The 16162-nt window shown below is 48.3% G+C and overlaps 1 protein-coding gene across 2 annotated transcripts in view; it reads left to right on the top strand.

Annotated features, from left to right (window-relative positions):
• The window catches only part of PIR (pirin), a 55263-nt gene that overhangs the window by 1499 nt on the left and 37602 nt on the right, over positions 1-16162 (top strand). For both annotated transcript variants that reach the window (XM_072994348.2, XM_072994349.2), the window contains one exon: positions 8502-8594. In XM_072994348.2, coding sequence (XP_072850449.2) covers positions 8502-8594 — 93 coding nt within the window. The remainder of the gene's footprint in view (positions 1-8501; positions 8595-16162) is intronic.

Here is a 16162-nt window from a genome sequence, read left to right as displayed (position 1 = left end):
ATGATAGATAATGTATTTTTCCGTGTATAAAATGACACTTTTTCCTAAAATCATTAGAGGAAAAATTGAGGGCAATTTTATACAAGGAAGGAAGCAGTCGTGCACACGCTTGGGCGCCTCTTGCTGCTGCCTCCCCTGCCTGCCCGATCACCGTCTCCAGTGGGACTGACGGGCTCAGCTCACATCAGCGCCTCGTCCCCTCTGGTGGCAGAGGCAGCAGGAGTAGAGGCAGAGGCAAACAAGCGCTCACACCTGCTTGGGCGCCTTTTCCTGGTGCTGCTGCGGGATCACCTCCTCCAGCGATCGGCTCCTTAGGGCAGGGGACAAGGCAGCGATGTGAGATGGAAGTGAGCCCCGGCAGTCACACTGGAGGAGGTAACAGGGTGGGCAGTGAAGACAGCAGCAGCAGAAGGAGACGGAAGTGGAGGAGCAGTTGCCCATTAACTGCTCCTCCGCCTCCATCAAGGGTCAAAATTAGGGGGTTGTTTTATACATTGGGGGCCGTGTACACAGAAGAATACGGTATGTTTGATGACAAACTGAAGCCCTGAACATTTTTCTTATTACAAGGCCTGGGGGTGGATGTAAAACAAATTGTGCCCTGTTTGCCGCAAGAACAAGGAGGAGTTTTGGGGTACTTTAAAGTCTAATAAGTTTAATTGGTATAATTTTTTTTTGTGTACACTAGCTCTTGACTTCAACATTTGAGGACATGGATTACAGTATGGGAAATGCCATACCAAGTAAGACTTAGTCCCAAGGGTGTCCCAGAACTTCCTGTTGTTTTTGCTGCTGCTGACTGATAAGGTACTGCCCCAGTGTCTAGTTACTGCAGTGCGTACTAATGTCTTCTAAGGAAATAAAGGATATTTTCTGTATACGTATCTCTTATTCTGAGGTATTACCTATATCAGTCCATCACATACATTCATTTAAATATGTCAAGAGCGAATGTCTTCTGTGAATAAAATAAACAAAACTAAGGTCCAGTTTTAAACATGTGGAAGTGCTTTATATACGTCAGCTCCAAACAGTAGTTTAGAGAAAACCCATTATCAGAGGTAAAATGTTGTATTCTAGAGATGTAATTTAGGCAGGCTTTCATGTCTGGGAAATCAGATGTGTGAGGCCTGGCCCATTTTTAGCTCCAGAGGAATAAACATAAATGAAATCAGATTTCAAATTATGTGGGGTGAGAAAAGCCCCCCACTATGGTAGTCAGATGCTTTCAGCAGTTAAGAAATTTTGTTAGTTCAGAAGATAAATTACCTGAGTTGTGTACTTTGGCACTGAGGCAACAGGTCCACATAGGTATGCTGCAGTACTGTTTGTGTTGACAATAACTGTTCTTGTCCTGGAACCCAAAATGTTTATTACATCAAATACATTGTTTCCTTTTGTGTGTCATTTTCCCTTTGAAATAGCAACCCTAGGAGACGTGAACAGGACCAGGGCCCCGGTGCATGGGAAGGTGGGAGGCTAATTTATTCCTCCGGGTGCTCCAAACCACTTCCCTTCCCCTGAAACTTCTATTTATTTGGTATAGAAGAGGAACCACCATTATACTAGTGGCAGTTATTCTCTTGTGGCAAGCAGTATGTTACTGAAGTTTGGACGGCAGAAATTTTTGATGGGATTGTGCTTAGCAAGGAAGAACTATACCTTTCCTTCCCCTAAATCCAGATTCTGACCCCCATTTCTGCCTGAATTTGATATAAAATATAATTTAGCTCTCACAGAATGTCCACATCCTGCTATCTTTTATCAAAGTCTCCATTTGTGCTCTCTAAGCTCTCTAGATCTGTACCTTGATGTTGCACATCTAGATGGGTGAGATAAAATAGACTTCCCCAGATGAGTGCCCTCCAGATGTGTTGGACTACAACTCCCATAATCTACAACTAGTGGGGGAAATAACCACCAGCCCCCATCCTGCAGCACCAGCAGGGCCAGGGTCCCCCAACAATAACTCTATGGACTCCAACTCAGCTTCTTGACTCAGAACAGCTCTTATTAGTGATACTGCATCACTGCCTGCCTCCCCCATCTCACAGGGCTGAATTATAGTCTTTGAACCCTTGGGCACCACTTTATTTATTTATTTATTTTATTTATTTATTTATTTAATTTATATGCCGCCCACTCTACCCAAAGGTCCCTGGGCGGCTCACAACAATTAAAATTCAATGCAATAAAATAAAATGATTAAAATACAGTTAAAATACAATTAAAATACAATTAAAAATACAATTAAAATTGCCATCATTAAGACCCACAGTTAATGTTATTTCAATTAAAAGCCTTCCGGAACAGGAAGGTTTTGACCTGGCGTCGAAATATCATCAGTGTCGGCGCCAGGCGAATTTCAGTTGGGAGGGCGTTCCATAGTCTGGGGGCAGCTGCCGAGAAGGCCCTTTGTCTACAAGCCATCCCTCTTACCTCCTTGAGGGATGGCTCTTTCAAAAGGGCCCCCTGGCTAGATCTTAACAGCCTGGTAGGCTCATATGGAAGGAGGCGGTCCTTCAAGTATCCAGGGCCCAAGCCGTTTAGGGCTTTATATGTCAAAACAAGCACTTTGAATTGGGCCCGGACAGCAACTGGTAACCAGTGTAAATTATACAGAATCGGCTTGATGTGCTCTCTGGTGGCCCCACCACTCACCAGCCGCGCAGCTCGATTCTGGACCAGTTGCAGTCGCCGGACCGTCTTCAAAGGCAGCCCCACGTAGAGCGCATTGCAATAATCAATACGAGATGTTACCAGTGCATGTGTAACTGTCATGAGACTCCGCTCGTCCAGGTAGGGCCGTAGCTGGTATAGTTTCCGCAGCTGGAGGAAGGCGCCCCTGGCCACCGAGTTCACCTGGGCTTCCAGTGTTAGACTGGGGTCCAGGAGCACCCCCAAGCTGCGGACCCTGTCCCTTAGGGGGAGTGTAACCCCATTCAGGACAGGGAAGTGGCCCTCCAACCTGTCCGGCGAAGCACCCACTAACAGCACTTCCGTCTTGTCTGGATTGAGTTTCAATTTATTAACCCTCATCCAGTCCATTATCAGGTCCAGACACGAGTTCAGCACAGAAACCGCCTCACCTGGATTGGTGGAAAACGAGAGGTAGAGCTGAGTGTCGTCAGCATATTGCTGACTCCTCAGCCCAAACCTCCTGATGACCTCTCCCAGCGGTTTCATGTAGATGTTAAACAGCATGGGGGACAGTATTGAGCCCTGAGGAACCCCATGACATAACTGCCATGGGGCAGAGCAACTGTCCCCCAGCACCACCCTCTGGATACGGTCAGCTAGGAAGGAGCGGAACCACCGTAAAACAGTGCCCCCAACTCCTAACCCAGCCAGCCTATCCAGAAGGACACCATGGTCGATGGTGTCGAAAGCCGCTGAGAGGTCCAGGAGTATCAACAGGGTCACACTCCCCCTGTCTCTCTCCCGGCAAAGGTCATCATACAGGGCGACCAAGGCTGTCTCTGTACTAAAACCCGGCCTGAAACCCGATTGAAATGGATCCAGAAAATCCGTTTCATCCAGCAGCGCCTGGAGTTGCCCGGCCACAACCCGCTCCAACACCTTGCCCAAATAAGGGAGGTTCGCCACTGGTCGGTAGTTAATCACCAGCCTTGGATCCAGGTTAGGCTTTTTAAGGAGTGGTCGAATTACCGCCTCTTTCAAGGCGGTAGGGACCACTCCCTCTCTCAGAGAGGCGTTCACGGCCTCCTGGACCCAAGTGCGAACCCCCCTGGCAGATCTTCCAATTAGCCAAGATGGGCAAGGGTCGAGCGGCGTGGTGGTAGAACGGACAGATCCAAGCACCCTGTCCACATCCTCGGGTCTCAACAATTGAAACTCATCCATTAAAGTTTGACCTAAGCACGGCCCACTGGACACATCTTCCGATTTTGCAGTAACAGTGGAGTCCAGCCCACTGCGAATCTGAGCGATTTTTTCCTCAAAATGAATAGCAAACTCATCACAGCGAGCTGATGAGCAGTCCGGGACCTCCACCGGGTTTCCCGGTTGAAGAAGATCCCGGACCACCCGAAACAGCTCTGCTGGACGACATTCTGAGGAAGCAATACGGCTGGAGAAATATTGCCGTTTCACCAGCCGTATTGCCACGAAATAGGCCCGATAATGGGCTCTAAGTCGTGTTCGATCAGATTCCCAGCGGGACTTCCTCCACCTGCGCTCTAGCCGTCTCCCCTCTTGCTTCATCGCCCGCAGTTCAGAAGTATACCAGGGAGCTGTCTGGGCTTGGCGAGCAGGGAGAGGGCGCTTAGGCGCAATCGTGTCAACCGCCCGGGTCATCTCCCTATTCCATAGGGTGACCTGAGCTTCGACAGGAGCGCCAACCATATCAGACGGATACTCCCCCAGAGCATTCAGGAAACCATCCGGATCCATTAGTCTCCGGGGGCGGATCATCTTAATCGATCCCCCACCCTTGCAGAGGGAAGAAGAAGCTAATAGACTAAATTTGACCAGGAAGTGGTCTGACCATGACAATGGGGTCACGACCAGCCCCTCCACATCCAAACCACCACCTTCCAGTCCCGTTGTGAAAACCAGGTCCAAGGTGTGGCCCTTCTCATGTGTCGGGCCGATGACACATTGAGACAGCCCCATGGTTGTCATGGCGGCCATGAAGTCCTGAGCTGCCCCAGTCAAGGCAGCCTCAGCATGGATGTTGAGGTCCCCCAGCACCAGCAGCCTGGGAGTCCTCAACACCAGGTCCGAGACTGCCTCCGTCAGCTCAGGTAGGGAGACTGTTGGTACGCAGCAGGGTGGGCGGTACACCAACAGAATCCCTAATCTGTCTCGTGAGCCCAACACACAATACAGGCCCTCAAGACCTCCTCTCAAAGGGATAGGAAGCCTGGTCAAGGAGATAGAACTCCTATAGACTATAGCAACTCCCCCTCCCCGACCCTCTGAGCGACACTGGTGCTGGACTGAGTACCCAGGAGGACACAGCTGGGAGAGGGGGACACCACCTTCCTCTCCCACCCAGGTCTCAGTAATGCACGCCAGGTCAGCCCCCTCATCCAGAATTACATCATGGATGAGGGCAGTTTTGTTTTGTACTGACCTGGCGTTCATCAGCAGCACTGTGTGGCTCGAGGGTTTGCTGATATGGTCGCCTGATACCATTTGGTTGGAGGTAGGACTAGAAGAGGGGATAGATGTAAGATATCTAACCTCTCTTCTCCTACGCGGGCATGTTCTACCCCCACCACCATTCCTTCCCCTACCCAGCACCACCTCAATGGCTGCCCCCTCCAACGCCCTCCCCCCTTCCTGTTCCATCAGGTCCACTGTGGGTCTCTATGCAACCTGATGGCAATTAGTAATACTGACAATTAAAACAAACAAACAAGAACAAACCCACACACCCTTCTAATGCCCCTTCTCCCCTCCCAGCCAGGTGGCTGGTGTTGAGGAAGGGGTGGGTTTGCCCAAAGCAGCAGCAGCAGCAGCAGCAGGGTCCCGGTCCTGAAGGGCAGGGGAGTGCAGGCCAAAAATACTGCCAGGCACTGTCTCTCACCCAGTGCCTGGGGACGGCAGATGTTACCAGTGACTCCCCCGATGACAGGAACGTTGCTCTCAGAGGGCCCTGGCACCGGCTTCTTGCTTTTAAAGCTTCCCTCCCCTCCCAGCCAGGTGGCTGGTGTTGAGGAAGGGGTGGGTTTGCCCAAAGCAGCAGCAGCAGGGTCCCGGTCCTGAAGGGCAGGGGAGTGCAGGCCAAAAATACTCCCAGGCACTGTCTCTCACCCAGTGCCTGGGGACGGCAGATGTTACCAGCGACTCCCCGGAAGACAGGAACGTTGCTCTCAGAGGGCCCTGGCACTGGCTTCTTGCTTTTTAAAGCTTCCCTCCCCTCCCAGCCAGGTGGCTGGTGTTGAGGAAGGGGTGGGTTTGCCCAAAGCAGCAGCAGCAGCAGCAGCAGGGTCCCGGTCCTGAAGGGCAGGGGAGTGCAGGCCAAAAATACTCCCAGGCACTGTCTCTCACCCAGTGCCTGGGGATGGCAGATGTTACCAGCGACTCCCCCGAAGACAGGAACGTTGCTCTCAGAGGGCCCTGGCACCGGCTTCTTGCTTTTAAAGCTTCCCTCCCCTCCCAGCCAGGTGGCTGGTGTTGAGGAAGGGGTGGGTTTGCCCAAAGCAGCAGCAGCAGCAGCAGCAGGGTCCCGGTCCTGAAGGGCAGGGGAGTGCAGGCCAAAAATACTCCCAGGCACTGTCTCTCACCCAGTGCCTGGGGACGGCAGATGTTACCAGCGACTCCCCCGAAGACAGGAACGTTGCTCTCTCAGGAACTTGCCAGCTTGGGGGACCCAGTTAACTTCACTGAAGTTCCCAGGAGTCCAGGTTCGGGAAAGCAGGAAGGAGAGGAAGCACCCCTTTTGGGGAAGGCTTGTATAGAGGAGCAAAAGAATTCTGGCTCAGCAGCTCATCTCTACCAGTCTCTTCCCTCACTTGCCTTTCCAGGTTTGTGGTGGTGTCCAGGTTGATGTAACCTTGTCCAAGCACATAGCCAGAGTCTCTGGTGCTGCCACAAACCAAACAACCAGGTAGGGATAGACAGCTTCCAGCATTCCCTTCTCTTACATCCTCCCACACAACCTCTTCTTTGGAGATGTGCGACAGCTCCCTGCCATCCCAGTCCTGTCCTTTTATTCTCCGCGACCCCACCTCCTCCAGCTGTTCCTCATCAGGGAACTGTCTCTCCTTCAACTACATGGACTCCCTCCCTCTGGCTTAATCCTGAGAAAACTCACCCTCCTCCTGGCTGCCTGACACTTGTGTGCTGAGGCTAGATAGCTTGCTAGGGAATTGTGCCTGCACACCAAGCTAGCTGGGGCTGATGAAGTTGTGCAGAGAACACAGAGGAAGACAGAGAGAGGATATGTCCTGGCTGGTGTACATATATGTTTGTGTCTATTTTTCCATCTCACTATGTACTAAATACCAGCTTATCTTTTTGTTCCACTGATTCAAAGAGGTTTAGTTGTGATCTTCTTTTAGTTAGCGGGCAGTTCCACTCTGATGGCAGAAAGTGAGGAGGAATTAAAGAACCTCTTACTGAGGGTGAAAGAGGAGAGCGCAAGAAATGATCTGAAGCTCAACATAAAAAAAGCTAAGATCATGGCCACTGGTCCCATCACCTCTTGGCAAATAGAAGGGGAAGATATGGAGGCAATGACAGATTTTACTTTCTTGGGCTCCATGATCACTGCAGATGGTGACAGCAGCCACAAAATTAAAAGACACCTGCTTCTTGGGAGGAAAACAATGACAAATCTAGACAGCATCTTAAAAAGCAGAGACATCACCTTTCCGACAAAGGTCTGCATAATCAAAGCTATGGTTTTTCCAGTAGCGATTTATGGAAGTGAGAGCTGGACCATAAAGAAGGCTGACCGCCGAAGAATTGATGCTTTTGAATTGTGGTGTTGGAGGAGACTCTTGAGAGTCCCCTGGACTGCAAGGAGATCAAACCTATCCATTCTGAAGGAAATCAAGCCTGAGTGCTCACTGGAAGGACAGATCCTGAAGCTGAGACTCCAATACTTTGGCCATCTCATAAGAGAAGACTCCCTGGAAAAGACCCTGATGTTGGGAAAGTGTGAAGGCAGGAGGTGAAGGGGACGAGATAGTTGGACAGTGTCATCGAAGCGACCAACATGAATTTGACCCAACTCCGGGAGGCAGTGGAAGACAGGAGGGCCTGGCGTGCTCTGGTCCATGGGGTTACAGAGACTAAACAACAACAATAAAAGTTTCATTTTTTAAAAAAATCTACTTCTGAAAAAGGTTTAGAAGTTGTTCTCAACCTGGCTTACAGAAGATAAAATAATTCATCCGTACAATAACACTAAATGCATTAAAATATTAGACTGAAAAATGTCAGGTTTTACGTTGTAACTATACAATGAGGGAAATGTGAATTAACTTGCATTAAGCTGTTAAAAAAGCTGTGCTTGAGAAGTAGCTGTTAAAAAATGAAAAAGAAGTGTCATGTTAGAGAGACTTGCAGAGAATACTGGTATTGCTTGTGTGTGTGCTCGATTCATCTTTTTGCATCAGTTTTAAGACAATCACATACAAGGGGAGGTAGAAGTGTAGATTGGGAGTGTGGGGCTCCTGGCTGATTGTCATTGCCATTTGCATCATCTGGTCCATTGGAAAAATGCAGATCAGCCTGCCCCAAACCTGTAATTCTTACATTTTTTTCCCTATGTAGTCAGACTTGACGGCTTATGATTATATTAGTCAGGCAGAGAAGTTGGCAATTATACACAATCTTTTTGGTTGTAACAGTCTTGAACCCAAAGTCTTTACATCCTATTTTAAAAGCTTATTTATTTTATCCATATAAGGTAACATAACTCATATTTGGGTTATGCGCCTTGATGATCAGAACGTAAACAATTCCATGTTGCCTTTCCCAAACGAATAGTACTTTTCATACATTCTATTGTTATTTATTTCCAGCTGAAAAACCTTGATCCATTCCTGATGCTTGATGAGTTCAAAGTAGGCAAACCAGCTGGTTTTCCTGATCATCCTCATCGAGGTTTTGAAACAGTAAGTTATCGCTACTAAAATATGTATGTTATTTACTTGTAGGGTATCTGTTGAAAAGTGATGCTCAGTCAAATTATTCTGTTTAGTTTACCCTTTCCTCAATTCTTTGGGTGTCATGGGGGTCATTGCCTAATAATTTGTACTCCAAAGAACATATTTGGAAAAGCCCATGTTGATTGACAGGATAGCATAATTGTCAATGGAGAGGTTATCAACCATGTCCACAGTGCAGATGGACTGACATTACTAGCTTATAGTTTAGATGCTCTCCCAAGGTTGCTCAGAAGAGTCAATGTAGTAACTTATGAACAAGGTCTAAAAATGAATACAGTGGTGCCCCGCATAGCGAGGTTAATCCGTTCCGGATTAACCTTCGTTATGGGGAAACATCGCTATACGGAACGGGAAAACCCATTGGAACACATTAAACTTCGTTTAATGCGTTCCTAATGGGCACAAAACTCACCGTTCTGCGATGTTTCCCCATAGCGGCAGCCATTTTCACGCCTTCGGTAAGCGAGGGCAGGGCGCGAAAATGCTGCGTGGGGCCATTTCAGGTGTCCGGCGGCCATTTTGGAACCGCCAAACAGCTGATTCCCCACTCCAGGAGTCCGAGCATGGCTGGGAAACCGGGCAGCTCCAAGCAGCAGCGGGGGCAGGGAGGGTGGGGGGGGGGTCCGGATGGATTCCAGTGCTTTGCCTGGAAGCCATCCAGATCCCCCTGCCCCTGCCGCCACCGGGAGCCACACCGCCCGCCTATCCCAGCCATGCTGGGACTCCCTGGAACAGCTGAGGGGCGGGTGTCTGGGCTTCAAACCACCGCCCCCTCAGCTGTTCCAAAAGGCAGGGGTTTGGGCTGCACTGGCAGAATCCCTTCTCCCGGAACAGCCCAAACCGCCGTCTTTTGGAACAGCTGAGGGGCGGGCGTTTGAGCTTCAAACCATTGCCCCTCAGCTGTTCCAAAAGGCAGGGGATTGGGCTGCACCGGCAGAAGCCCTTCTCCCGGAGCAGCCCAAACCGCCGTCTTTTGGAACAGCTGAGGGGCGGGTGTCTGGGCTTCAAACCACCGCCCCCTCAGCTGTTCCAAAAGGCAGGGGTTTGGGCTGCACTGGCAGAATCCCTTCTCCCGGAACAGCCCAAACCGCCGTCTTTTGGAACAGCTGAGGGGCGGGCGTTTGAGCTTCAAACCATTGCCCCTCAGCTGTTCCAAAAGGCAGGGGATTGGGCTGCACCGGCAGAAGCCCTTCTCCCGGAGCAGCCCAAACCGCCGTCTTTTGGAACAGCTGAGGGGCGGGTGTCTGGGCTTCAAACCACCGCCCCTCAGCTGTTCCAAAAGGCAGGGGATTGGGCTGCACCGGCAGAAGCCCTTCTCCCGGAGCAGCCCAAACCGCCGTCTTTTGGAACAGCTGAGGGGCGAGCGTTTGAGCTTCAAACCACCGCCCCTCAGCTGTTCCAAAAGGCAGGGGATTGGGCTGCACCGGCAGAAGCCCTTCTCCCGGAGCAGCCCAAACCGCCATCTTTTGGAACAGCTGAGGGGCGGGCGTTTGAGCTTCAAACCACCGCCCCTCAGCTGTTCCAAAAGGCAGGGGATTGGGCTGCACCGGCAGAAGCCCTTCTCCCGGAGCAGCCCAAACCGCCGTCTTTTGGAACAGCTGAGGGGCGGGTGTCTGGGCTTCAAACCACCGCCCCTCAGCTGTTCCAAAAGGCAGGGGATTGGGCTGCACCGGCAGAAGCCCTTCTCCCGGAGCAGCCCAAACCGCCGTCTTTTGGAACAGCTGAGGGGCGGGTGTCTGGGCTTCAAACCACCGCCCCTCAGCTGTTCCAAAAGGCAGGGGTTTGGGCTGCACTGGCAGAATCCCTTCTCCCGGAACAGCCCAAACCGCCATCTTTTGGAACAGCTGAGGGGCGGGCGTTTGAGCGTCAAACCACCGCCCCTCAGCTGTTCCAAAAGGCAGGGGATTGGGCTGCACCGGCAGAAGCCCTTCTCCCGGAGCAGCCCAAACCCACACCTTTTGGAACAGCTGAGGGGTGGGCGTTTGAGCTTCAAACCACCGCCCCTCAGCTGTTCCAAAAGGCAGGGGATTGGGCTGCACCAGCAGAAGCCCTTCTCCTGGAGCAGCCCAAATCGCCGTCTTTTGGAACAGCTGAGGGGCGGTAGTTTGGGCTGCTCCCGGAGAAGCGCTTCTCTGCTAGCAGCCCAAACGCCCAACGGTCAGCTGTTCTAAAAAGCTAGCCTTTGCGCTGCTCCCGGGGAAGTGCTTCCCCGCGAGCAGCGCAAAGCCCATTTTTTTGGAACAGCTGGCCAGCGGGGCCTTTGCCAGGATCGTGGGGGAGCGCTCCCCTGCGATCATCGCAAAGGGAGTTGTCCCCATAGGGGCCATCGCAAAGCGATCGCTCTTGCGATGGACTTTAGTCCATCGTAATGCGATTTCATCGTTAAATGGAGCGATCGCTATGCGAGGCACCACTGTATTGAGAAAACCAAGATCCTGGTAATCGGAAAAAAAGTAGGCAGCTCAAGAAATACACTGAAAAATCCAGAATGAAGGTGTGGAATATGGAGACAAATGTTAAATATGTTGGAATTTGGTTGAAAGAACAAGTGGACTATAGCCATGTAACAGATGTCCAGATAGACTCAGAGTAGCTTCTTTAAGATGAAGAATGTAGGGCACTATGCATAATGTAAAATGGGTGTCGAGAAATTCTTTGTAGGTGTGATGCATTCTTGGTTTTGTTGTATAGTGTGCAGTTTTAGACTTTAACAGAGTCACAGTAATAAGGATAAAAGATTTTAAGATAAGGGTTTGTCACAATATGCTAAAATATCTTTGATGGGAGGATGACTAACAAAGAAGTACTAAGACAAATACACCAGATCAAGGAACCAGAAAACTCTTAAATTGTACAAAGCTAGAATATTTTAGGCACATCATGATAAACAAAAGGTACATATTAGTACCATTCAGCATTCAGGTTAGAAATAAATTGAGGTGGGGGTATGAGAATATCTTGGCTAAAAAACCTGGGAGACTAGCTTGGAGGCAGCCCAGCATCATTGTTTAGAGCTGCTACATCCAAAGTCAGTATAGCTATGCTTGGGTGAGAGGGGAACAAGGAGTTGTTTAGTTATTAAGTTGTGACCGACTCTTTGTGACTCCATGGACCAGACCACGTCAGGCCCTCCTGTCTTCCACTGCCTCCCGGAATTTGGTCAGATTCATGTTGGTAGCTTCGATGACACTGTCCAACCATCCCATCCTCTGTTGTCCCCTTCTCCTCTTGCCTTCACACTTTCCCAACATCAAGGTCTTTTCCAGGGAGTCTTCTCTTCTCATGAGATGGCCAAATTACTGGAGCCTCAGCTTCAGGATCTGTCCTTCCAGTGAACACTCAGGGTTGATTTCCTTCAGAACTGATAGGTTTGTTCTCCTTGCAGTCCAGGGGACTCTCAAGAGCTTCCTCCAGCACCACAATTCAAAAGCATCAATTCTTTGGTGGTCAGCCTTCTTTATTGTCCAGCTCTCACTTCCATACATCACTACTGGAAAAGCCATAGCTTTGATTATGCGGACCTTTGTTGGCAAGGTGATGTCTCTGCTTTTTAAGATATTGTCTAGGTTTATCGCTTTCCTCCCAAGAAGCAGGCACCTTTTAATTTTGTTGCTGTTGTCACCATCTGCAGTGATCATGGAACCCAAGAAAGTGAAAGCTGTCACTGCCTCCATATCTTTCCCTTCTATTTGCAAGGATGATGGGACCAGTGGCCATGATCTTAGTTTTTTTTATCTTGAGCCTCAGACCATTTTTTGCACTCTTTCACCCTCATTAAGAGGTTCTTTAATTCCTCCTCACTTTCTGCCATCAGAGTGGTATCGTCTGTATATCTGAGGTTGTTGATATTTCTTCCAGCAATCTTAATTCCGGTTTGGGAGTCACCCAGTCCTGCCTTTCCCATGATGTATTCTGCATATAAGTTAAATAAGCAGGGAGACAATATACAGCCTTGTCGTACTCCTTTCCCAATTTTGAACCAATCAGTTGTCCCATAGCCAGTTCTGACTGTTGCTTCCTGTCCCACATATAGATTTCTCAGGAGACAGATAAGGTGGTCAGGCACTCTCATTTCTTTAAGGACTTGCCATAGTTTGCAGTGGTCAACACAGTCAAAGGCTTTTGCGTAGTCAGTGAAGCAGAAATAGATGTTTTTCTGGAACTCTCTGGCTTTCTCCATAATCCAGCGCATGTTAGCAATTTGGTCTCTAGTTCCTCTGCCCCTTCGAAGTCCAGCTTGTATTCTGGGAGTTGTCGGTCCACTTACTGCTGAAGCCTGCCTTGGAGGATTTTAAGCATAACCTTGCTAGTGTGTGAAATGAGTTCAATTGTATGGTAGTTGGAGCATTCTTTGGCACTGCCCTTCTTTGGAATTGGGATATAGACTGGAATCCTGGAAAACCAATTTCTTGCACCAGCAGGTGGCACTGGTCAGCAACAGTTGGGTAAAAATGAGTCCACACACTCCTAGAAGATGCAAATTGTCATTTAAGGAAATGATGTGGAATCTACTGTTGTTCTTGATTGACTTTATTGGGCTGTTTTCCTTGCACATGGCAGCTGTGGTTCCTTGTTTGGCAATATGTCCCACTGAGCAGTAAAGCTTATTTGTAGGGAAGGGTGTTTTAGCACTGCAAACTTACTTTAATAAGCTGTTGATGTAAAAAAGAACTATAAATCTCTTCTGTCCTATTGCAAGTCAATATTTGCAGGTAGATTGGTTCCAACCTTTCCCCCAGTTCATTCTCTCCATAGTAAGTCTAATGTATCTCTTGAATTACCTTCATGTTGGTTCTTTTTCTTACATGTTGCATATATGTGATTTATTTTTTTCATTTCCGTTCCGTTTCTGTGGGAGTAATATAGCATAAAATAACATTCCATCCTAGTTGGTTCATATACAGTTTTCCTATTTAAATCAACAATGTTCAGAAGTATTATTCTTGGTGAATTGTACCCAATAGTACATTATGCTATAATTTGCCTTATTGCTGTATTTTTGCTGTGTTTTATATCAGGTTTATTTACTTAAGCTATACAGTATTTACATTAATAATAATTGCTGTCAAGTCAGTTTTGATTTATGGCAACTCTTTTCAGGGTTTTCTAGGTACAGAGTACGGAGAAATTATTTACCATTCCCTTCTTCTGAGGCTGCCCCTTCCCATGAAGTTGATATTATTAAGCCCAATACATTTGTCAAATGCAAAAAGTATATAAATGTAATTGACACATTTCTTTCTTTAGATAGAGTTCTTGCAAGTCTTTATAATAAATATTATTAGATCTGTTTTTATTTTATTTTACTTTTTTGGTTACTTAAGTTTAGTTTTATTATAAGGTCATGGATCCGAAAAAAACTTTTTGGTAAATTTAATATAAAGACTTGCAATACAGCTCAGTAAATGTAGATGAAACATTTCTCTGAAAGAAATGTCATCTACATTAATATATTATTTACATTGGTTAAATGCAATGGGCTTCATGTTGTTGTTGTTTAGTCATTTAGTTGTGTCCGACTCTTCGTGACCCCATGGACCAGAGCATGCCAGGCTCTCCTGTCTTCCACTGCTTCCCGGAGTTGGGTTAAATTCATGTTGGTCGCTTCGATGACACTGTCCAGCCATCTCATCCTCTGTCATCCCCTTCTCCTCTTGCCTTCACACTTTCCCAACATCAGCATCTTTTCCAGGGAGTCTTCTCTTCTCATGAGATGGCCAAAGTATTGCAGCCTCAGCTTCAGGATCTGTCCTTCCAGTGAGCACTCAGGGTTGATTTCCTTTAGAATTGATAGGTTTGTTCTCCTTGCAGTCCAGGGGACTCTCAAGAGCCTCCTCCAACACCACAATTCAAAAGCATCAGTTCTTCGGCAGTTAGCTTTCTTTATGGTCCAGCTCTCACTTCTGTACATCACTACAGGGAAAACCATAGCTTTGACTATTCGGACTTTTGTTGGCAAGGTGATTTCTCTGCTTTCTGAGATGCTATTGAGGTTTGTCATCGCTTTCCTCCCAAGAAGCAGGCGTCTTTTAATTTCGGGGCTGCTGTCACCATCTGCAGTGATCATGGAACCCAAGAAAGTGAAAGCTGTCACTGCCTCCATATCTTTCCCTTTTATTTGCCAGGAGGTGATGGGACCAGTGTGTTACATAACAGCACTGATGTTACCTGTCTGTCATGGGTTTGGAGGGAAAGTTCCATCCTATGGGGAGTGGAAGGCGGGACATCAGGAGGAGGGGCTGTACTGTATAAATATGTGATGCCTGTGTGGTGAAGAGGAGATGCTGAGACAGACTGTGAGACACTGGGTTGGGACGAAGCAGCAGCTGGGGAAGAAGAAGCTGTTGTGGGAGTCTGTGTGTCTGACAGGGTACTACTGTGTGTCAGAGTACCAGCCTGAAAGGTTCAGGTGTCTGTGGGTTAGCCAGAACTGATGGGTTCAGGGTCTGTGCTTTAAGTTAAAGGTTCTAGGTGAACCAAACTGTATGCTTGTGTGTGTGAGAATAAGCCACGTTACTTTATTTTATTCACCTGATTGTTTTATTTACCCTGTTTGTATTTAAAATAAACCTTATTCTTTTGTTGTTTAAAAATCCATCCCTGGTCTGTGTGACTTATTATAGGGAATGGTTGGTGGCAGCTTAGTAACTGTGTGATAGATCCCAGTAGGTCTGGGTTTGTCACATTGATTGGTGTCCAGCGTGTGGGATACGACTGGTCCAGTTGTCCAGTGGTCCAGCAAAGCCTTGGCAAGTGTGCCCAGAGCAAGGGGGGTCTAGTCAGGGACAGTCTGAGGCGCGTAGGTAATCTTCTAGGTGTACCTCACGGGGAGGTGCGCTAGTAGAAGAACGTGCCAACTGGGGAGACTTAGATTAAGGTGCTCTGAGGCAGCCTAGTTTTGGCGGGAAAAAGCTGAGGCAAATCTGCGTAGCAACAGTGAGCTAGCTTGCCAGCTGAGAGGCCCAGCAGAGGGGGGTAGGCTCTGACTCGATACTGTTGCAAGTTAGTGCTGAAGAACAGCAGCAATCTCTGGGGAGAGCTGGTTCTGAGGCAAAAAGGAAAAAAAGTGGTCGTTTTATTCTGAGGCTTGACTTTTTAAAGCAGCCTGTTCTGAGGGGGGATTATGCCCTTGACTCGAAGCCAAGTAGCAGACATGAGTGAAGTGAAAGACCCCCAGATTGACCAAGGTTCTGAGGATGAATTTGGCTCAGTGCAAGGTGACAGCACAGGAGAGCAGGACCCAGAACTCAGAAAATTGCTCATAGCCCAACAGCATGAACTGAGGATGAGGCAATTGGAAAAAGAAGAAAGATTAGAGAGAGAGAAAATTGCTCTGGAAAAAGAAAGAATGGCGTTTGAATTAAGAAAACTGGAAATGATGAACCAGAACCATAATAACAATAGGGATTCTGAGGGAGGCCAGTTGTCTAAGGCTGACCTGAAGAAATTCCCTGTGTACCACAAGGGAGATTGTCCTGAGGTGTTCTTTTCCTTAGTGGAAAGAGCGTTTGTGG

The sequence above is a fragment of the Pogona vitticeps genome, chromosome 3 (genome assembly GCF_051106095.1).
Source record: "Pogona vitticeps strain Pit_001003342236 chromosome 3, PviZW2.1, whole genome shotgun sequence".
Classification (NCBI taxonomy): domain Eukaryota; kingdom Metazoa; phylum Chordata; class Lepidosauria; order Squamata; family Agamidae; genus Pogona; species Pogona vitticeps.
Note: the sequence above shows the minus strand (reverse complement) of the source record. Positions and strands in the feature narration are given on the sequence as shown.